The sequence below is a fragment of the Chionomys nivalis genome, chromosome 4 (assembly GCF_950005125.1).
Source record: "Chionomys nivalis chromosome 4, mChiNiv1.1, whole genome shotgun sequence".
In the NCBI taxonomy this organism is placed as follows: domain Eukaryota; kingdom Metazoa; phylum Chordata; class Mammalia; order Rodentia; family Cricetidae; genus Chionomys; species Chionomys nivalis.
In genome coordinates this window covers 38,182,147-38,206,949 of record NC_080089.1, presented here as the reverse complement: position 1 = coordinate 38,206,949, position 24,803 = coordinate 38,182,147, and the positions used below count along the sequence as shown (strand labels likewise).

Below are 24,803 nucleotides of genomic sequence, written 5' to 3'. Positions count from 1 at the left end.
ATCTTATCTATTTTTTTCCAGATGAATCTATGTGTCTTTCTTAGGGTTCACCTGAAAACTGAAATGGTTAATAAGTCCAAGAATAAGAATATAAAATTGTAGATTCTAAAAATCAGAATGTAGAAATAAAGAAATGTGAAGTTTTAAGCCTAGGGGAATGAGAGCAGACTGTCAGCAACATTCTTAGCAGCTTAAGGATTAACTATTAACAGTAGGTTACTCCACCTTATAGCCCATAAGCTCGAGTTGCATGGCTGAAGCGGCCCTCTGCAAACTTATAGTCGTTCTGCAAACTGAGGATCAGCTTTTAGATAACGTCTTTTGCCACTCATGACCAGAAATTGATCTGAGCTTAGTTAACTTTTAAATGATGGGATGTATGTAAAATTTTACAAATTTTAATAATCCAATTATGTGAAAATCTGCATATTTCTTTTACATTTTCCAATTTTGTGGACTACAAGCTTTTGCAGTAAGACCTAATTATTCTCTAAATTTCCTCAGTGTCTGTTGTTATGTCTCCCTTTTCATTTCTGATCTTGTTAAATTGAGTGTTCTCTCTCCGCCTTTTGATTAATAGGGGTTTGTCAACTTGTTGATTTTCTCAAAGAACCAGCTCTTTTTTTCATTGACTCTTTGGTTTGTTTTCTGTGTTTCTATTTTGTTGTGTTCAGCCCTCAGTTTGATTATTTCCAGTCTTCTACTCCTCTTTTTTTTTTTTTTTTGAGCTTTCAGGTATGCTGTTAAGTCTCTAATGTGGGCTTTCTCCATTTTCTTTATGTGAGCACTTAGTGCTATGAACTTTCTTCTTAGCACTGCTTTCATAGTATCCCATAGGTTTGAGTATGTTGTGTCTTCATTTTCATTGAATTCAAGGAAGTCTTTAATTTCTTTCTTTATTTCTTCCTTGACCCAGGGGTGGTTCAGTAGTTGACTGTTCAGTTAGTGTATATCAGTCCCAGTATCCTCTTTCCTCCTTGGAATAACTTGACTTATCTGAATAATTTTGATGGGACTCCATATAATTTTACTTATGTGGATAAAAGGGAGCCAATATGCTTTGGAAATGGTCCTTGTTTTTCAATGGGATTTCAGCTTTGGTTATAACCTGGTGTTAAAATTGGCAAATCTCGTACTTGTCTTCAAAGACCTTCAGCATGGTCCATTAATCAGACCTGGGACAATATTATTAAAAATATGAATTATCATATCATGTATGTCCAGATTTTACATATTATGGTTTAAAATATCAGCCATTTATTTGAAAGACTTGTTTGGGCAAATTTGGCAAAATAATTCAAAATAAATGGATCAATTGGGGCCCATATGGTCAATTTATTAAAACTAGTTCTAAATGATTTGCTTAATGTTACCAGAATAAATCAGGATGATAAGGAAGCAATAACTAAAAGCCATCTTCTGGAATGGGGATATGGAGGAAATAGTGATAATCACATTGCCTTACTCACAGCCCCTACTGAAATTCAGAGGCATATTTGGAAGATTGTGGCTGACTTAAAACTTGTTCAGCTTTTTAATGGTTCATTTATTGAAACAGCAGTAACCACTTCTACTTATAAATTTACCTTGTTTAAAAGTAGTAATGTTACTGCTTTTGTGCCTCTACAATATGTACTTTTAGATGGACAAATTAATTTTACAACTGGAATTAGTTGTTACAATTGTCAATTGTATTCATTCCTCTGTTAAGTTTAATCCTCATAATTAATCATTTATGATATTACAGAAACATACACATATTTGGCTGCCTGTAACTTGGGTCCTTCTTGGGCTCAAAATTCTCTAGGTTATATTGTTGTACAATTCTTCAAAAAATATTTAAAAAACAAAGCCCATGTTAGGTATAGTAATAGCTGTAATTCTCAACTTTATTGCTGTTGGTTGCTACTGCTTCTGTGGCTGGTATATTGCTTTACATACAACTTTACAGACAAAACACTTTGTAGAGCAATGAAACAAAGACTCTCATAAACTCTGGAGTCAGCAAGCTCAAATAGATGCTCAACTTCAGACAGAGATTGATGTACTTAAGAAAACTGTGGCATGGTGGGGAAAGAAATATTTATCTTTACAAGAACAAATTACCTTACATTGTGATTGGAATTCAACCACTATTGTCATTACTGATTTGGCTTATAATGATTCTTTGCACGAATGGAAGGTTATTCAAGTTTATCTTTTAGACAATGCCTCTGCTCGATCTCTCATTGATCACTTACATGATAATATAGGATTTACTTTGGCTAAATCATTTCCCGATTCATATGCCTCCACCATTGCACAAATTTTTCTGGACAAATTGACAGTATTAGATCCTAAGAAATTTTTATAAAGTATTCTTCATACCTCCAGTGGTATGCTTATTGTAATCATTCATTTTTAAAACTTATTTTCTTTTGTAAAATTTATTTATTTATTAAAAATTTTCACCTCTTCCCCTCCTCTCATTTCCCTCCCACTCTCCCTTCCCCTCCCTCTCCCTTTCCTTCTCCAGTCCTAAGAGAAGTCAGGGTGTCCTGCCCTGTGGGAAGTCCAAGGCATTCCCCACTCCATCCAGGTCTAGGAAGGTATGCATCCAAACAGACTAGGCTCCCACAAGGCTAGTACATGCAGTAGAATCAAAACCCAGTGCCATTATCATTGGCTTCTCAGTCAGTCCTCATTGTCAGCCACATTCAGAGAGTCCGGTTTGATCACATGCTCCTTCAGTCCCAGTCCAGCTGGCCTTGGTGAGCTCCCATTAGATTAGTCCCACCGTCTCCATGGGTGGACATACCACTCGGGGTCCTGACTTCCTTGCTCATGTTCTCCCTCCTTCTGCTCTTTCAAGATATGCAAGATATTCATCAGTGTGGCTATGGGATAAAGCCAGTTCAGTCACCATCTCCTCTAATGCCCAAGGACCTAGCTGGGACCATCTCCTTGAACACCTGGGAACCCCTCTAGAGCCAAGTCTCTTGCGAACCCTAAAATGGCTCCCTTAATTAAAATATCTTTTTCCCTGCTCTCATATCAACCCTTCCTCCATCTCAACCATCCCATTCCCCAAGCTCTCCCCAATCCTCCCCTTCTCCCTTCACTCTCCCCATCCCTCCCCCACCCCTGTGCTCCCAACTTTTGCCTGGCAATCTTGTCTACTTCCATTATCCAGGAGGATAAATATATGTTTTTCTTTGGGTTCACCTTCTTATTTAGCTTCTCTAGGATCATGAATTATAGGCTCAATGTCCTTTGCTTACGGCTTGAATCCACTCATGAGTGAGTACATGCCATATTCACATTTTTGGGTCTGGGTTATCTCACTCAGTAAAGTGTTTTCTATTTGCATCCTTTTACATGCAAAATTCAAGATGTCATTGTTTTTTTTACCGCTTAGTAGAACTCTAAAGTGTATATGTGCCACACCTTCTTTATCCATTCTTCCATTGAGGGGCATCTAGGTTTTTTCCAGGTTCTGGCTATTACAAATAGTGCTGCTATGAACATAGTTGAACAAATACTTTTGTAGTATGATTGGGCATCTCTTGGGTATATTCCCAAGAGTGGAATTGCTGGATCCTGAGGTAGGTTGACTCCCAGTTTCCTGAGAAACTGCCACACTGATTTCCAAAGCAGTTGCACAAGTTTGCATTCCCACCAACAATGGATGAGTGTCCCCTTACTCCACATCCTCTCCAGCATAGGCTATCATTGGTGTTTTTGATTTTAGCCATTCTGACAAGTGTAAGATGGTATCTCAAAGTTGTTTTGATTTGCATTTCCCTGATAGCTAAGGAGATTGAGCATGATCTTAGGTGTCTTTTGGTCATTAAAACTTCTTCTGTTGAGAATTCTCTGTTCAGTTCAATACCCCATTTTTTTTACTTGGGTTAATTAGAGTTTTAATGTCTAGTTTCTTGAGTTCTTCACATATTTTGGAGATTAGACCTTTGTCTGATGCAGGGTTGGTGAAGATCTTCTCCCATTCAGTAGGTTGCCTTTTTGTCTTAATGATCGTGTCCTTTACATTACAGAAGCTTCTCAGTTTTAGGAGGTCCCATTTATTCATTATTGCTCTTATTGTCTGTGCTACTGGGGTTATACGTAGGAAGTGGTCTCATGTGTCCATGTGTTGCACACTACTTCCCACTTTCTCTTCTATCAGGTACAGTGTGGTCAGATTTATATTGAGGTCTTTAATCCATAGATTCAATGCAATCCCCATCAAAATCCCAACAAAATTCTTCACAGACTTTGAGAGAACAATAATCAATTTTATATGGAAAAACAAAAAACCCAGGATAGCCTAAACAATCCTGTACAATAAACGTACTTTTGAAGGCATTACCATCCCTGACTTCAAACTTTATTACAGAGCTACAGTAATGAAAACAGCTTGGTATTGGCATAAAAACAGAGATGTTGACCAATGAAATCAAATTGAAGTCTCAGATATTAATTAACAAACCTATGAACACTTAATTTTCGACAAAGAAGATAAAATTATACAATGGAAGAAAGAAAGCATCTTTAACAAATGGTGCTGGCATAACTGGATGTCAACCTGTAGAAGAATGAAAATAGATCCATATTTATCACCATGCACAAAACTCAAGTCCAAATGGACTAAAGACTTCAATATAAATCTCCCTGTCAGTGGCTGCTGAAACCAAATGATCATGTCCATGGTCTGCTTAAAAGACTCGAGGTTTGCAAACTCTGTCCCAGATGGGATCAAGACATCTCTCTCTCCCTCCAGGATCACTGTCTGAACTTGTGTATTCCAGTGAGAGCCTGCATATTACAATTTTCTGGCCATATAAGCTAAGATAACATATATTATTTTCAGACAAACAGCATACAGATATATCTTACATGTATCAGAACAAACCTCCAGACCTTTGGGGGTCCCGGTGGGGGGTCTCTGGGGATTCCAGATGAACCTCCAAATGTTGTACCCAAGTTGAGGTCTCCAGCGTCAAGTCCGGAATGCAAAAGTAAGGTTTATTCAGTATGCAACATCCAAGCCAGGCTGGGAGCTCAACCACTACACATGATTCATGTTAGTTTTAATTTGAGACTCACACCACAAGAGGGAGCCCATGTCCTATACCACCTGGATGACCCTGAACCATAGACTACATATCCCTGAGACCTAGAGTAGAACCAAATATGACTAGAAAAATATCACTGAAATGATGCCTAATAATATTATGCTGTATTCATAAATCAAGGCTCATCATCACTGAAGCTTCCTCCAGCATCTAGTTGGACTGAATGCAGAGACCCACAGACCAACCTTATGCAGAGAGACAGAGCCTAAATTGGTGGTTTGCATTGGATCACTCCCCTTGGAGATCAGTGAACCTCACAGAAAAGTAGGATAGATTATAGGAATCAGAGGGAATGGAAAACACAAAGAGAATATGGCCCACCAAAGGAGAGACAGAGCACCCCAATAGATGAAAGGAGTGTCAAGAGCAGGAAAAAGAGTCAGAGATATACCCTGTCCAACTGTTATGAATTCTACAAAAGAAAACACTAAACTAACAGTCATAACATGTACAGAGAAGACCTGGTGCAGACCAATACAAGCCTTGTGCTTCCTGCTTCAATTTCTCTGAGGCCATGTGGAGTCCGTTTAGTTTTGGCAGTCCTAGAAGATGGGCCCCAACCATCTGCATACAATGAACATTGAGACATTTGACAATAATACAAGTCTTGGGTAGAAAAAGCAGTTTTCAAAGGAATGAGGAGACATCAAAATGCCAAATGTTTTAATTGTGGTAGAATAGGATATCTGAGAATGTATTGTGGACAAGGAATTCCTGAAAATAATGTCTTCTCTGGGAATGGCAAAAATAAAAGATATCAGCTTTCTGGATAATGTAGGAGGTGTGACAAAGGCCAACATGAAACCAATAAATTCAGATCAGCAAAAGCAGACAAGGCAACCCAAACCATTGGGAAACTCCTTGGGGGGGCCTCTCAAAGACTTCCAAGTTAAAAGTGGTCCAGTCATTCTCACACTGTTGAGTAAAGGTCTCACCAAGAATATTAAAAAATTTAGTGCCTGTTGTAAAAAAATAAAACATAATGTTCTAGATTTTGGAATAAACATGGAAGATGAATCAAAAATTACAATAGGAAATAAAAAACATATATTCTAGCAGGCTTCTATAAATGATCAAAGACCAAAGCTAAGAGGGTGTAAAATGCCATTATAATTCTGGGTTTGATAGGCAATGGTGTGGACATGAGTTCACAATTTTGGCATTGAAATTGGCCTCTTCGATTCCTAGGAATTGGAAACCTATCTCAACTGAAACAAAACTCCAGATGGGTTGAATACACAGGATCAAAAGGACAGAGAGGAAGGCTGAGACAATATGTGGCTAATATTGCAGTGAATTTATGGGATCTTGACTTGCTGCAATAATGGAATACCCAAATTAATATTAATGCAGTCCCAGAAACTTTTATTTCTGGGAAGGACAATATAAGGTGCTATACACAATGGTCACCACCCATTCAGGCTGTACAAGAAAACAAAGCAACTAGCAAACCTTTAGAGGTACCAACAATCCTACCTTTAAAATGGGTAACTAAGAAACCAATATGGATTAAACACTGTCCATTAACAGAAGACAAATTGCAGGATTTAGAACAGCTGGTACAAAAGCAACGAGATGTTCACCATATTGAGGAATCAACCAGCCTTCAGAATTCTCCTTTATTTTTTGTTAAAAGGAAATTTGGTAAATGGAGAATCATGACAGATCTAAGAGCTGTCAATAAGGTAATTCAACCTATGGGCACTCTAAAATCTGGAATTTATCTGCCTTCTCTACTATCAAAAGGATGGTCTCTTATAGTTGTTGATTAAAAAGACTGTTTCTTCACTATACCTTTACAGAGAAAGGACAGAGAAAAATTTGCCTTAACAGTGCCTACTTATAGTAATTCTCAGTCTAGTAAGAGATACCAGTGGACCATTTTCCCACAGGAAATGCTCAACGGCCCCACCCTGTGCTAATACTTTGTAAGTCAGCCACTGGAAATAATATGCATACAATTTCCTAAATCTATAATTTGCCATCACATAGATGACATTTTGTTATCTAATACAAATGTAGATACTTTAGAAAGGATATTTGAAGAAGTAAAAAACGTTTTCCCAAAATGGAGATTACAAATTGCTCCTGAAAAAAATACAGACAGGAGATTCTGTCAATTACCTAGGTTATAAAATAGGTTTACAGAAAACTAGAACACAAAAGGCACAAACTAGGAGAGACAGATTGCAGACTCTTAACGAATTTCAAAGATTGTTAGGAGACATTTCCACTCTTTGACCAGCTGTTGGGATAATACCTGAACTAATAGTTCATTTAAACAAAACCTTGGATGGTGATAAAGACTTAAATTGTTTCAGAGAATTAACAGCTGAAACTGAAAAGGAATAGATTGCTGTTAAAGAAAAATTACAGAAGGCCCATGTGCATAGGGTAAATAAAATCATAATTACATTCTAGTCATATGGCCTTCCAGAATTTCCCCTCCAAGAATTTTATTGTGAAGGGAAGATATTATCTTAGAATGGATCTTTTACCACATAAACCAAGTAAAAAGTTATAAACTTATGTGGAAATAGTCTTTGAAATAATCATAAAAGGAAAATTGAGACTTTGTCAACTAGCAGGAATAGACCCATCAGAGACTATAGTATCTTTTACTACTGATAAAATTAAAAAATTATGGCAAAAAATGAGCCTTGGTAAAGAGTTTGTGCTAATTCTTTAGAAGAGATTAATAACAATTATTCCAAATGTGATTGAATTAACCTTATAAAGGGAACTACTGGGTTCCTCCATGCATTGTACATAACACACCAATAAGTGGAGCCTGTACATTCTATACTGATGTAAATAAATGAGGAAAGGCAAGTTACCAATCAGAAGAATTAAGTAAGGTAGAACAAAGCTCTAATAATTTTCTACGAAAGGCAGAATTATATGCTATTCTCAAGGTAGTAAGGAATTTTAAAGAAATTCTCAATATAGTTACTGATTTGCAATATGCAGAAAGAGTTGTTTTGCATTTTGAAACTGCTGAATTTATACCAGATGATACAGAATTAACTTCATTATTCATACAGGTCAAGATACAATCAGGAATAGGCTCTGTCTCATGTACATAACACATGTCCAATCCCATTTGTGTCTGCAAGGTCCTCTAGTACAAGGTAATGCAGAAATTGATCAATTTTTGATTGGAAGTGTGCTGAAGACCTCAGAAATTATTAAAAGAGTCATTTCAATAATAAATGTTTAAAGAAAGAGTGGGATTTCTTTTTAGTGTACATCTTCAATATTGTATACTGTTTCATCCTGTTTAGCTGTCATCCCTTGAAGGTCTGCTCTTTTCTGAAAAAAAAATGGAAGAGAATGAATTTTTGGGAAAAGAGAGGTGGGGGCAAGGAGGCAGGAGTGAAAAGAGGAGAGACTGCCATCAGGATGTATTGTATGAGAAAAGAATCTATTTTCAGTTGCTAATATAAGATTTTTTTCAGGGACAGGGAACTCTGAAGTTCCTCATCCCCCACCCTATACTCCCTGGGCTCCCTGCAGGGGCTCTACACCCTGCATACTGCCTCTCTCTTCTTGTCCCACCCAGCTTGCATCCAGAACCCTTCTTCCTTCTGCCCCCTTTCCTCTTTGGGCACATAACACCATCCAGCTCAGTCTGTCTGGCGCTGGGGGCAAATCCTCAGGGCAAGTAGGCAGATGAGACTTCCTTTGTCTCTCCAGCCAGCCTGCATCAAGCAAGGTAAGGCCTTTGTTTACAAACTACCCAACCTGCATGGAGATCCGATCTAGGCACCAGGAGAGACAGCAGCGGGGTGAGTTTGTGACCTGACCAGCGGCGGCGGAAGCAGCCCTGGACAGGGAACTCTGAAGTTCCTCATCCCCCACCATATACTCCCTTGCCTCCCTGCAGGGGCTCTACACCCTGCATACTGCCTCTCTCTTCTTGTCCCACCCAGCTTGCATCCAGAACCCTTCTTCCTTCTGCCCTCTTTCCTCTTTGGGCACATAACACCATCCAGCTCAGTCTGTCTGGCGCTGGGGGCAAATCCTCAGGGCAAGTAGGCAGGCGAGACTTCCTTTGGTTCACTGGCCTGCCTGCACCAAACAAGGTAAGGCCTTTGTTTACGAACTACCCAACCTGCATGGAGATCTGATCTTGGCACCAGGAGAGCCATCAGTGGTAGAGCTAATCTGGGTACCAGGATTGCCGTCTTTGGGCACGGAGATCTGATATTGGTACCAGGAGAGACATCACTGGAGCACCAGGAGAGCTATCACTGCAGGGTGCCATCACTCGGAAAGTACATCAGTAGGCAAGGAGACCTGATCCGGTAAAAGAAGATCCATAGGGGAGCATTCGGAGAAAGAGATGGGCAGGCGCCAATGCAAGAATTCACCCAACAATCTGAAAAACTATATGAAACCACCAGAACCCAGCGACCTCACAACAGGAGGACATGAACACCTTATTCATGAAGAAGTAGATAAAATTGACTTTATGAAAGTGATTGACGCCCTTAAACAGCATGTAAAAAATGCCCTTATAGAAATGGAGGCAAAGAAGAAAACACAAACAGAAGGCCAGCTGGACAGGGAAAATCTAGGTAAACGAATAGAGACTACAGAAACAAACATAACCAACAGAATACAAGAGATAGAAGAAAGAATCTCAGATTCTGAAGATACCATAGAGAAAATAAACACGCTGATCAAAGAAAACAGCAAGGCCAACAAATTCTCATCACAAAACATTCAGGAAATATGGGACACAATAAAAAGACCAAACCTAAGAATAATAGGAATAGAAGAAGGAGAAGAAGCGCAGCTCAACGGTCCAGAAAATATATTTAATAAAATTATAGAAGAAAACTTTCCCAACCTAAAGAAAGATATACCTATGAAGGTTCAAGAAGCATACAGAACACCAAATAGGCTGGATCAAAAAAAAACATCCTCTCGCCATATAATAATCAAAACACAAAGCATACAGAATAAAGAAAGAATACTAAGAGCAGCAAAGGAAAAAGGCCAAGTTACTTATAAAGGTAAACCTATCAGATTTACACCTGACTTCTCTATGGAAACCATGAAAGCCAGAAGGTCCTGGATAGATGTACTGCAGAAACTAAGAGACCATGGATGCAAGCCCAGACTACTATACCCAGCCAAGCTTTCGTTCACTATAAATGGAGAAAACAAAATTTTCCAGGATAAAAACAAATTTAAACAATACGTAGCCACAAATCCAGCCTTACAGAAAGTAATAGAAGGAAAATCACTAATCAAGGAGTCCAACAATGACCACAGTAACTCAGACATCTAGAAACCCTTTACCAGCACATCTCAAAGAAGGGAAACACACAAAATCTACTACTAAAAAAAAATGACCGGAGTTAACAACCACTGGTCATTAATATCACTTAATGTCAATGGACTCAACTCACCTATAAAAAGGCACAGACTAAGAGATTGGATACGAAAACAGGATCCAACATTCTGCTGTTTACAAGAAACACACCTCAACCACAAAGACAGGCACCTACTCAGAGTAAAGGGCTGGGATAAGGCTTATCAAGTAAATGGACCTAGGAAACAAGCAGGTGTGGCCATACTAATTTCTAACAAAGTTGACTTCAAACTTAAATCAATCAGAAGAGATGGAGAGGGACATTTTCTACTCATAACAGGAACAATTCATCAGGATGAAATCTCAATCCTGAATATCTATGCCCCTAATATAAAAGCACCCACGTACGTAAAAGAAACATTGTTAAAACTCAAGGCAGCCATCAAACCGCACACATTAATAGTAGGAGACTTTAATACTCCTCTCTCACCAATGGACAGGTCAATCAGACAGAAACCTAACAGAGAAATAAGAGAATTAATGGAGGTAATGAATCAAATGGACTTAACAGACATCTATAGAATATTCCACCCAAATAGGAAAGAATATACCTTCTTCTCTGCAGCTCATGGAACCTTCTCAAAAATCGACCACATACTCGGTAACAAAGCAAACATTCACAGTTACAAAAAAATATTAATAACCACCTGTATCTTATCAGATCACCATGGATTAAAGCTAGAATTCAGCAACAATGCTACCCCCAGAAAGCCTACAAACTCATGGAAACTGAATAGTCAACTACTGAACCATACCTGGATTAAGGAAGAAATAAAGAAAGAAATTAAACTCTTCCTTGAAGACAATGAAAATAAAGAAACAACATACTCAAACCTATGGGACACTATGAAAGCAGTCCTGAGAGGAAAGTTCATAGCACTAACTGCCCACTTAAAGAAAACAGAGAAAGCACACATTGGAGACTTAACAGCCCACCTGAAAGCTCTAGAAAAAAAAGAAGCAGACTCACCTAGAAGGGGTAGAAGACTGGAAATAATCAAACTGAGGGCTGAAATCAACAAAATAGAGACACAGAAAACAATTAAAGGATCAATAAATCAAAAAGCTGGTTCCTGGAGAAAATCAACAAGATTGATAAACCCCTATCCAAACTAATCAAACGGCAGAGAGAGAATTTGCAAATTAATAAGACCAGAAATGAAAAGGGGGACATAACCACAGACACAGAGGAAATTCAGAGAATCATTAGATCTTACTACAAAAGCCTGTATGCCACAAAACTGGAAAATGTAAAAGAAATGGACACTTTCTTAGATAAATACCATATACCAAAGTTAAACCAGGACCAGGTGAACAACCTAAATAGACCTGTTAGTCGTGAAGAATTAGAAGCAGTTATCAAAAACCTCCCTTCCAAAAAAAGTCCAGGACCAGATGGTTTCAATGCGGAATTCTACCAGAACTTCCAAGAAGACCTAATACCTATACTCCTTAAGGTATTTCACAATATAGAAACAGAAGAGTCATTGCCAAATTCCTTTTATGAAGCTACAGTAACTCTGATACCAAAACCACACAAAGACCCAACCAAGAAAGAAAATTACAGGCCAATCTCACTCATGAACATCGATGCAAAAATCCTCAACAAAATTCTGGCAAACCGAATCCAAGAACACATTAGAAAAATTATCCATTATGATCAAGTAGGCTTCATACCAGAGATGCAGGGCTGGTTTAACATACGCAAGTCTATCAATGTAATCCATCATATAAATAAACTGAAAGAAAAAAACCATATGATCGTTTCATTAGACGCTGAAAAAGCATTTGACAAAATTCAACATCCCTTTATGATAAAAGTCTTGGAGAGATTAGGGATACAAGGGTCATACCTAAATTTAATTAAAGCTATATACAGCAAGCCGACAGCTAATATCAAATTAAATGGAGAGAAACTTAAAGCCATCCCACTAAAATCAGGAACACGACAAGGCTGTCCACTCTCTCCATACCTCTTCAATATAGTTCTCGAAGTTTTAGCAATAGCAATAAGACAACATAAGGGGATAAAGGGGATTCAAATTGGAAAGGAAGAAGTTAAACTTGCATTATTTGCAGATGATATGATAGTGTACATGAGCAACCCCAAAAACTCCACCAAAGAACTCCTACAGCTGATAAATGCCTTTAGTAATGTGGCAGGATACAAGATCAACTCCAAAAAATCAGTCGCCCTCTTATACACAAAGGATATGGAAGCAGAGAGGGAAATAAGAGAATCATCACCTTTCACGATAGCCACAAAAAGCATAAACTATCTTGGGGTAACTCTAACCAAGGAAGTGAAAGATCTATTTGACAAGAACTTTAAGGCATTGAAGAAAGAAATTGAAGAGGATACCAGAAAATGGAAGGATCTCCCTTGCTCCTGGATTGGGAGGATCAACATAGTAAAAATGGCAATTCTACCAAGGGCAATCTATAGATTCAATGCAATCCCCATTAAAATCCCATCAAAATTCTTCACAGATCTTGAAAGGACAATAATCAACTTTATATGGAGAAACAAAAAACCCAGGATAGCCAAAACAATCTTATATAATAAAGGAACTTCTGGAGGCATTACCATCCCTGACTTCAAACTCTATTACAGAGCTACAGTAATGAAAACAGCGTGGTACTGGCATAAAAACAGAGCAGTCGACCAATGGAATCGTATAGAAGACCCGGATTTTAACCCACAAACCTATGAACAACTAATTTTCGATAAAGGAGCTAAAAGTATACAATGGAAGAAAGAAAGCATCTTCAACAAATGGTGCTGGCACAATTGGATGTCAACCTGTAGAAGAATGAAAATAGACCCATATCTATCACCATGCACAAAACTCAAGTCCAAATGGATCAAAGACCTCAATATCAATCTGAACACACTGAACCTGATAGAAGAGAAAATGGGAAGTACCCTACAACATATGGGCACAGGAGATCGCTTCCTATGTATAACCCCAGCAGCATAGACATTAAGGGCAACATTGAATAAATGGGACCTCCTGAAACTGAGAAGCTTCTGTAAAGCAAAGGACACTTCATTAAGACAAAAATGCAGCCTACTGACTGGGAGAAGATCTTCACCAACCCCGCTACAGACAAAGGTCTGATCTCCAAAATATATAAAGAACTCAAGAAACTAGACTATAAAAGGATAATTAACCCAATTAAAAAATGGGGCACTGAACTGAACAGAGAATTCTCATCAGAAGAAGTTAAAATGGCCAAAAGATACTTAAGGTCATGCTCAACCTCCTTAGCGATCAGAGAAATGCAAATCAAAACAACTTTGAGATATCATTTTACACCTGTCAGAATGGCTAAAATCAAAAACACCAAGGATAGCCTTTGCTGGAGAGGTTGTGGAGAAAGGGGTACCCTCATCCATTGCTGGTGGGACTGCAAACTTGTGCAACCACTTTGGAAATCAGTGTGGCGGTTTCTCAGAAAAATTGGGATCAACCTACCCCTGGACCCAGCAATAGCACTCTTGGGAATATACCCAAGAGATGCCCTATCATATGACAAAAGCATTTGTCCAACTATGTTCATAGCAGCATTATTTGTAATAGCCAGAACCTGGAAGCAACCTAGATGCCCTTCAATAGAAGAATGGATGAAGAAAGTGTGGAATATATATACATTAGAGTACTACTCTGCGGTAAAAAACAATGACTTCTCGAATTTTGCATGCAAATGGATGGAAATAGAAAATACAATCCTGAGTGAGGTAACCCAGACCCAAAAAGAAGATCATGGGATATACTCACTCATAATTGGTTTCTAGCCATGGATAGGGGCCACTGAGTCTATAATTTGTGATCCTAAAGAAGCTAAACAAGAGGGTAAACCCAAGGAAAAACATATAGATATCCTCCCAGCTATTGGAAATAGACAAGATTGATGGGCAAAAAATGGGAATCTTGGGGGGTGCGGTGGGATGGGGATGAGGGGAGATGGGGAGAGAAAAGTGTGAAGGAAATGATGAGGGGAACTGGGGGAATCGGGGTGATTGGGGGTAAAGGAAGGTTGGATGGGGGAGCAGGGAAACTCATACCTTAGTTAAGGGAGCCACCTAAGGGTTGGCAAGAGACTTGAACCTGGAATGGCTACCAGAAGCCCAGGGCAATGTCCCCAGTTAGCTCATTGGGGCACCTGAGGATAGGGAACCTGAAATGAACCTATCCTATAATCATACTGATGAATATCTTGCATATCGCCATAGAACCTTCATCTAGCGATGGATGGAGATAGAGCCAGAGACCCACACTGGAGCACCGGACTGAGCTCCCAAGGTTATAATGAGGAGCAGAAGGAGAGAGAACATGAACAAGGAAGTCAGGACCATGAGGGGTGCACCCAACCACTGAGACAGTGGGGCCGATCTATTGGGAGCTCACCAAGGCCAGCTGGACTGCTACTGAAAAAAACATGGGATAAAACTGGACTTAATGTGGTGGACAATGAGAGCTGACGAGAGGCCAAGGAGAATGGCACAGGAACTTTCATCTGGCGATGGATCGAGAGACAGACAGAGACCCAATTTGGATCAACCGTCTGAGCTCTTAAGGTCCAAATGAGGAGCAGAAGGAGGGAGAACATGAGCAAGGAAATCAGGACCACGAGGGGTGCACCCACCCACTGTGACAGTGGAACTGATCTATTGGGAGCTCTCCAAGGCCAGCTGGACTGGGACTGAATAAGCATGGGTTGAAACTGGACTCTCTGAACAAGGCGGACAATGAAGGCTGATGAGAAGCCAAGGACAATGGCACTAGGTTTCGATCCTAATACATGAACTGGCTTTGTGGGAGCGTAGCCTGTTTGGATGCTCACCTTCCTGGACCTAGATAGAAGTGGGAGGACCTTGGTCTTCATGTAGAGCAGGGAATTTGGATTGCTCTTCAGTATCGAGAGAGAGGGGGAGTGGACTAGGGGGAGGAGAAGTGGAGTGGGGATAGGGGGAGGGGAACAGGGGGAGGGGGCAATATGTGGGAGGAGGGGGAGGGAAATGGGAAACGGGGAGCAGTTGGAAATTTTAAGTAAAAAAGAATAAAAAAAATGCAAACTTTAAAAAAAAAAAGATTTTTTTTTAATGTAAGTTTTTAGTTCTATGAGGTTGTCTTTTAAAACTGAATTCATTGTGATCCATTACTTTAGGTAAGCTGTGTGTTCACACTAATTCAGTTTTATAAAGTTTTAATTTCTGTCTTGTTCTATTCATTTAATGCAAGTGTCAGTATATTAATGTCAGTATATTAATGATATTAATGTCAGATGCATCCATGACAATGATTTTCTCTCATTATTCAAAGTACCTATACGCTTGATTGACAGTTTCATTTGCTATACAAAAAGCTTTTCCTTTTTATACTGAGCCATTTGTAAATTTTTGGTTTCATTTTCTTAGCAATCTCAGGTGTTTCTTACTCAGAAAGTCCTTACATTCTCATATATTTTTGTAGTACTCCATAATTTTTCCCTATATGTTTCAGAATTATTTAAAATAAAAAGAAACACATTATTATTGGAGCAGCTTGATAAAAGGGTAATTTATTGGTATAACTAATTTAAAATTTGTAAGCTACAAGATCCATGTTAGACACAGATTCTTATCTGTATTCATTGCTTTACTCATACAGATACATAATTTTATAAATATTTAAAATTAATTTTATCAAAACAATATTTGTAATATTTTCACTGGTTCTACCCAGGCATACATTTCTCCACTTTGTCTTTCTCCTACATTCATATCGCATGTGTTTTATCAACTCACTCCCACTGACCTTAAGGCTCCTTTAAATTCTCATTTTTACTTTCCTATCTCCTGGTTGCTACTGACCAGAACTTCCATCTAAAATACACATACAAATAAATAAATCAACCAAAGAAAAGAAAAGGTAATTTTTCTGTCTCTCTGAGCCTGGATTACTCCATTCAGTGTACCTTCTAGTTTATTCATTTTTTTGTAATATATAATTTGTAAATATAATTTCATCTTTTATAACAATGTTTTAACTTTCACTGACCTGGGACTTTAATCTTGTTTTTCTTAATACTAGAATTGCATTGTTAGGTTATTACATTTTTTAATTTTCATTTTCATTTAATTCAATAAATTACATTTTTTATTGATGGCAAAATATTTGTACAAAACTATATGTCTCTGTGCAAATTTTACATTTCCTACAATTTCTCTTCAGATTTTTCCCATTATGTTGCTATATATTAAGGTATCTTGAATTTTATATTTGCTTAATTTTCTAAATCATGCTCATATTTGCAGAAAGTGCTATGAAATATGGGTAAGTATGTGTATTATGAGTGTATTTATGTTCAGTCAACTTAAATTATAGTGCCATTACACCTGAACATGGTTTGTTGATTTCTTCCCTGTATTACTTACATATTGGGCAATGTACGAGTCTGAAGCTAGTAACTATTATTGCTTTGTGTTGAGAGTCAACTCCTTTATATATTTCTTAATACTATAAGAAATATTTTCAGGTATATCCAAATGAGCACAATGTTGTGTATGCTCTTGTTTCACTTTATATTGATATATGATCTTCCTAAACCAAACTTTTTCATGACTATCATGATAGATAGAAGTTGAATTTTACAAAATAAATATGTGCATCTTATTTATGCTAAATATATACCAAACCCTAATACCAAGAATGAATTATCAACTTGTATCTAATTATGTACTGTATATTATACTATTGAATAAAAAATAAAATTTAAATTTTCTGAGTCATATAAGATACCAGTCCATAGTTAACCCAATTTTTGCATTTGTGTGAATTAATGATATGATCATATTCACATATCTGAAATTAATTCTTTATATATGTTAATATTTTTATAAACTAAAACACATAATCAAACTATTCACATTACTGCTATCACAGGTATTAAATTAAATTAGTAGGCATGGAAGTTTACACAATATGTTAGTAAATGTCAGCACAAAAACCATGGAACTGAAGAACATGGTTTCTATCTGGCCCTCTGCCTGAGTTTATCACCTGAAGAAAATTTTTCATCAGGTAGGTCTTCCCCTTAAGGATTTGTGCTGCCATGTAATCATATTATATTAAAAAATATTAATGAATACATTTTATTTTTAAAACCCCAAGGAGCTACAGAGACTATAAATATCAACCTGCAATCAAGCTCAGGTTAGTAGTCAGCACAACAGCCTCTGGACTCAGGCACCATCACTTCAGGTACAACAGGTAGGTTCTTTCGTAAATTTGTGTTTCTTGTGAAGTGTAGTTTACATTAGGAAAAGAAGTTGTGCCAATTAATCATGATGACACCCAAGCTTTCTGAAGGCTTTTGACTTAATGTTTTGCATTGGTACTAGTGCTCTAACATAAATCTTTTCAGTGTTTGCAAGACAAGAACATGAAGAGAATGAGTGGAATGTATAATTTGGTATGCCAAAGGCAAAACAAAACCACAATACAAATATTAGAGGCATCTTATACAACACTCTATTTAAAATAATGTTATTTAATGACTCATGTCCTTTATGGTGAATCATGGCTAAGATTCACAGTTTTCTGTAGTATCATTAATGAATACACTGAAGTTGATCACAAACTTCAATGTGTATCTTTCTTTATGAGTCACTATTGAGATAAGATGTGTTTAGCTTGAAATCTGATTTTATATTAATTGAATTAGTTTATATTGAGTGCAATTTTCTTTTTGGTTTCTCACTATCATAGTTTTTGAGTTTTTCTGTGAAAAATCCGCATACAATGCACCACGCTATTCTTTTTCTTTAGTGCGCTGTGTTAGAAGAGAAGGTATGTGTAAATAAAATTAAAACAATTTATCAGACGGTTGGAAATGGGAAAATTAAGAGATAGAAAAAAGTAATAAAGACAGGAGAAGGAAGTAAGTAGAAACATATGCACATATGAATGGAGAGTAGAATTGTCAATACAAAGAGGGAAAATAATGATTACTTCATTAACCATATCTTGAATTTCTTTCATTTCTTTCCCTGTCATCACCACTGTTATTTTTTCAGCATCTAAAAACCATGGGCTTCACAAACCAAACAGTTGCTACTAACTTTCTCCTCCTGGGCCTTTCAAGTGACCCAGAATTGCAACCTGTCATGTTTGGACTGTTTCTGTCCATATACCTGGTCACAATGATTGGGAATCTGTTCATAATCTTGTTGATTATTTCAGATTCTCATCTCCATACTCCCATGTACTATTTTATCTGCAACCTCTCCTTGAATGATCTCTGTACAAGCACCACAATAATCCCAAAGATGCTGGTGAACTTCCAAGAACAGAATCTAAGCATATCCTTTGCAGGGTGCCTCACCCAGGCTTGCTTTGCCATGCTTTTTGCTAGTCTGGAATGCTGCCTCCTTGCAGCAATGGCATATGATCGCTACGTGACCATTTGCTACCCCTTGAGGTACACAGTCATCATGAATTGGCATATGTGTAGCCTACTCACCCTATTCTCCCTGCTCAGTAGCACTATAAATGCTTTATTTCTCAGCCTCACGGTATTGTGGCTGTCCTTCTGCAAAGATCTGGAAATTCCCCACTTCTTTTGTGAAATTACCCAGGTTATCAAGGCAGCCTGTTCTAGCACATTCATCAACAATATACTGATAAATATTGCAGGTTTAACATTTGGTGGCATTACTTTTGCTGGAATCATTTTCTCTTACACTGAAATTGTTTCCTCTGTCCTGAAAATACCATCTGTTCAAGGAAGATATAAAGCCTTTTCCACCACGGGGTCCCATCTGTCAGTTGTTTCTTTATTCTATGGGACAGCTTTAGGTGTATGCATTAGCTCAGCAGTAACTCACTCTTGCAGGATAACAGCAGTGGCATCAGTGATGTATACTGTGGTTACACAGATGCTGAACCCCTTCATCTACAGCTTAAGGAACAAAGATATGAAGCAAGCCTTGAAGAAACTCATAGGTAGGATGGCTTCCCATCTATAAATATGTTGTCTTCTTTGAATGGATCCTATAGTTAAATCACTGTAACAGTTACTATCCCTTCACTAATCCTTTCAAATTCAGTGGATAGCATGATGCAGAATAAATTTAACCTTGTGTTTATTAACTTTTTCCCTGTATTTATGTACGCTTGAACAATTGTCTCAACTCTATTATCCGTTTCTTTTCTCACGTTTCAAATTCTGGGACAAAATGTGTGGGTGTGTTCTGTATCTGTATATTATATAAATGTGAAACATATATGTGTATTTGTAAATATGTGTCCATTAATATGTATATATACATGTGTATATAACAGGAGATGGAATATTAATCTTATTGACAATTAGAAGTTATACATATCTGTGAAGTACAAAAATGTGGAGACACAGAACTGGCTTAGAGTGCAAGCTTCTCCTGGGACAGATGAGACAAACTTGAGAAATGACTGCTTGGCAGACCAAGCATAGATGGAACCATACTTTCTCTGTTCACTTCTCAATTTTCTGTAAGAATCTGTACCCTTGATAAGAAAGTGGCTTTTGAGCTCAGTTCATCACACTCCACCAGAAATAGGATAAGCAAGTGCTTTGTTTTTTTATACTTTTTGCTTTGTTTCTTTATACTTCTTTTTATTCTTTATACTGCTTTTTTACTGAGACATTGTTTCATGTAGTATCTCATGATCATCTATGTGGGTAAGGGGAGTTGCAGAGTTGAGGTAATGCTTTTTAGTCTGTATAAAAGGCCATGCAAAATAAAGCTTCTTATGCAGCTGCTCATACAATGCATCTCCTAAGTCCTGAGTTGCTCAAGACCCTTACCCAGGGACCCTAATGCACTAGACGTTGACACAAGAAGGCATTTCAACACATGTAGAAAATGTATAATGATCAGATTATGGTAATTAGGCAAAGTGCTACTTCCAATATTTATTATTAATTTCCATCAATAATATTGAAACTTATTTGAATTTATGTCATTCATTTTTGTCAAGCAGAGTAATTAATGCTAGAACTTAGTCAATCAATCCTGATATCTCATGTATTTGTTAACCCTTCTCTGTCTATTCCTCATCCATATCATTCCAAACTTGTCATAATCAGTATTATTTTACCTGCTGAGAATCATTTTTGCCTTTGATGTGTAAGTGAGAAAATATGGCAATTGTTTTTTGTCTCTATTTTCACTTGATAAGATAGCTTCTAGTTTAATTAATGTTACTTAAAATGATTGTAAATGATTTATTTATTTATTTATTTTATTAATTAATTTATTTAATTATTAAAGATTTCTGCCTCTTCCCCGCCACCACCTCCCATTCCCTCCCCCTCCCCCAATCAAGTCTTCCTTCCTCCTCAGCCCAAAGAGCAAGCAGGTTTCTCTGCCCTGTGGGAGGTCCAAGGACCACCCACCTCCATCCAGGTCTATTAAGGTGAGCATCCAAACTACCTGGGCTCCCACAAAGCCATTACGTGTAATAGGATCAAGAACCCATTGCCATTGTTCTTCAGTTCTCAGTAGTCCTCATTGTCCATTATGTTCAGCGAGACCGGTTTTGTCCCATGCTTTTTCAGACCCCGGCCAGCTGGCCTTGGTGAGTTCCCGATAGAACATCCCCATTGCCTCAGTGTGTGGGTGCACCCCTCGCAGTCCTGAGTTCCTTGCTCGTGCTCACTCTCCTTCTGCTCCTCCTTTGGATCGTGAGACTTCAGTCCAGTGCTCCAATGTTGGTCTCTGTCTCTGTCTTCTTTCATCGCCTGATGAAGGTTAATATTCAGGGGGATGCTTATATGTTTTTCTTTGGGTTCACCTTCTTATTTAGCTTCTCTAGAATCACGAATTATAGTCTCAATGTCCTTTATTTATGTCTAGAAACCAAATATGAGTGAGTACATCCCATGTTCCTCTTTTTGGGTCTGGCTTACCTCACTCAGGATAGTGTTTTCTATTTCCGTCCATTTGTATGCAAAATTCAAGAAGTCATTGTTTTTTACTGCTGAGTAGTACTCTAATATGTATATATTCCATACTTTCTTCATCCATTCTTCCATTGAAGGACATCTAGGTTGTTTCCAGGTTCTGGAAGATCTTCACCAACCCCGCAACTGACAAAGGTCTGATATCCAAAATATACAAAGAACTCAAGAAATTAGACCGTAAAAGGTTAATCAATCCAATTATAAAATGGGGCACTGAGCTGAACAGAGACTTTTCAACAGAAGAAGTTCAAATGGCCAAAAGACACTTAAGATCGTGCTCAACTTCCTTAGCAATCAGGGAAATGCAAATCAAGACAACATTAAGATACCATCTTACACCGGTCAGAATGGCTAAAATCAAAAACACCAATGATAGCCTCTGCTGGAGAGGTTGTGGAGAAAGGGGCACTCTCATCCATTGCTGGTGGGAATGCAAACTTGTGCAACCACTTTGGAAAGCAGTGTGGCGGTTTCTCAGGAAAGTCGGGTTCAACCTACCTCTCGACCCAGCAATACCACTATTGGGAATATACCCAAGAGATGCCCAAACATACAACAAAAGTATATGCTCAACTATGTTCATAGCAGCATTGTTTGTAAATGATTTTTTGAAGAATAGAATTCTATTGTGTCTATGTGTCATTTTTCCTTTACAATTATATCCACTGAGAATTGTTTAAAATTCATTTCTTATGTGAACTGCTGTGAGTATTGTACAACTGAATGAAAATGCATACATTGCTCATAAACATTTATCTCTGTTCCTTTAGATTTGCACTTATTTTTGGAGTAGTTTTACAAAATGGTACTTTTCCTGATAACTTTTAAGAAACATCATACTGTAGGAAATCAGGACCACGAGGGGTGCACTGTGACAGTGGAACTGATTTATTGGGAGCCCACCAAGGCCAGCTCGTCTGGGACTGAATAAGAATAGGTTGAAACTGGAATCTCTGAGCATGGCGGACAATGAAGGCTGATGAGAAGCCAAGGACAATGGCACTAGGTTTCGATCCTAATACATGAACTGGCTTTGTGGGAGCTTAGCCTGTTTAGACACTCACCTTCCTGGACGTAGATAGAAGACCTTCATCTTCCCGCAGGGCAGGGAATTTGGACTGCTCTTCAGTATCGAGAGGGAGGGGGAATGGTATGGGGGGAGGAGAAGAGGCGTGGGGATAGGGGGAGGGGATTGGGGGAGGGGGCAATATTTGGGAGGAGGGGAGGGAAATGGGAAACGGGAAGCAGGTGGAAATTTTAATTAAAAAAGAATAAAAATAAAAAATTTTAAAAAAAGAAACATCATACTGATTTCAGAATCAGTTAGCAACTTAATCAACAATAGATCATGAAAGATCAAGTTTCTCTGTAGTGTTGCTGCCATTTCTTACTGACTATCAACCTGATGATGCCATTCTAACTCAGGTGATATGACAACGAAATTTATACAGATTTCATTGAATGTTAGAATGACGTTGAACCAGTTTTTAAAAATCCGTTCATCTTTAGTATCTATTATTTTGAGTAAAGCATATTCAGCTCATTTATTTAGTATTTAACTGAACTCTTTGAGCTTTTTTTTCTGTTGAATTCCTTTTATTTTCTGGCTGAGACCCATATTATTTTATGTATCTTCATCACTATAAATGGAGGTGAACTGGTAAAATTACTGAGGCAATTTTCAAACCTATTAAGTGATTTGTGCCCCATTCATTAAGGTCAGGTCAAATGCAACCCAGATGAGGCCCCTAGATCAGAAGGAGGTAAGATTTTTCAGTCTTCTAAAGAAGCTCCAATATCAACATATTCTGTTTTTTTTTTCCTAAAATATAGAACTGAAGATTTTCTCAGTAATTTTATGTTAGTAAGAGATGCTTAGAATTTTCAGGATGAATCCTTTAGGATCTAATATGACAAAGACATGTTAAATCTGACATATTCAAACATGCAGAATTTTTCCTTTTTGACAAAGAGCCATGAGTTTTTGATATAGCAGTGTTATCACTTCCAGTACATATTTTTATATGAGGCATCAGTTAAAGAAATACAATAGCAATCTTTTTGTGGCCTTTTCCATTTTGAGAATTTTTAACCTTGTTAATATTTAAAATTGAAAAATTCTTTATCATATCTGATCACTGTACTTCTGAGATGCGACTAAAAAAGAAGAAAATATTATTAATTTTTTAATGTTCGGCTGTGTATTTAAACATTTTATATTATGTGTGGAGATGGGAAATGTAAATAGTCTTTCATATTGATTAAAATTGTGCTAGCACAATTTGTGCTGTGAATAAGGTTAATTATGTGTTTTTTATAGTCTATTAGAAAGGAAAAACATTGTGTTATTTAGAGTAAAGTAATTAACTACTTGTATGCATGTTTCTAAATTTTGGAAGTGCCAGAGGTTTCTCTTAAATGTTTCCACAAATCACATATTTGTACGCTAATCTTATTGTCCCTATTATGACAAAACAGTTCTGTTTATAAAATAATTTAACATTTTAAAATACTCACATTAAATTGCATTTCTATTATTCTATAAACTTTAAAATTTTTATTTATATGTATATGTGTGTTCAGGTGTTCATAAATTTATGTAATTGTACCATATGTGTGCAGGTGTCCCTGAGTCTTCTGGAAGAGATGGAAGTGCTCTGGACCACTGAGTCTCCTCTCTAACCCCAATCTATTTTTTCCTTAAACATTAGCAAAGATTCTATTTCTCACTTAGTGAAATATCTATGTACAATACGCTGATTTGGTCATTTAAAATGTATTTTATTTATCCCTTGAGAATTTCATACATGATGTGTAGTGATCATATCTATAACCCAGTCATATCCTCCATCTCCTCCTAGGACCCATACTACATCAGCCTCATCATATGAAGTTTATGTACCCTCTATTTTATAGTCTACTAAATCCAATTAGTGCTTTTTGTACATGTGTGGGACCGCTGACTAGAGCAGTGGTTCTCAATCTGTTAGTTTTGAACCATATGTACATCCCATAACAGATATCCTGCATATCAGATATTTATATTATTATTCATAACAGTAGCAAGATTACAGTTATAATGTAACAATGAAAGAATATTATGTTGAGGTCATCACAATATGAGGAACTGTATTAAACTGTTGCAGCAATAGGAAGGTTGAGAACCACTGTACTAGAACATAGGCAACCTATTAAGAGCCACATTCCAGCATAAAACTGACCGTCTTCTTCCAACAGACTTCCAGTGCCATTAGCTCCTTATCTAGAGGTGACCTATATGTAAACTGAGTATATTCAAATATCACGTGGTTGGG

At 37.5% G+C, this 24,803-nt stretch overlaps 1 protein-coding gene across 1 annotated transcript; it reads left to right on the top strand.

Annotated features, from left to right (window-relative positions):
- The first annotated feature begins 18,571 nt into the window (after positions 1-18,571).
- Positions 18,572-19,510, top strand: LOC130873347 (olfactory receptor 7G2-like). The gene has a single exon (XM_057768141.1). The coding sequence runs from the start codon at positions 18,572-18,574 to the stop codon at positions 19,508-19,510; it is 939 nt and encodes a 312-aa protein (XP_057624124.1).
- Positions 19,511-24,803: the final 5,293 nt, after the last annotated feature.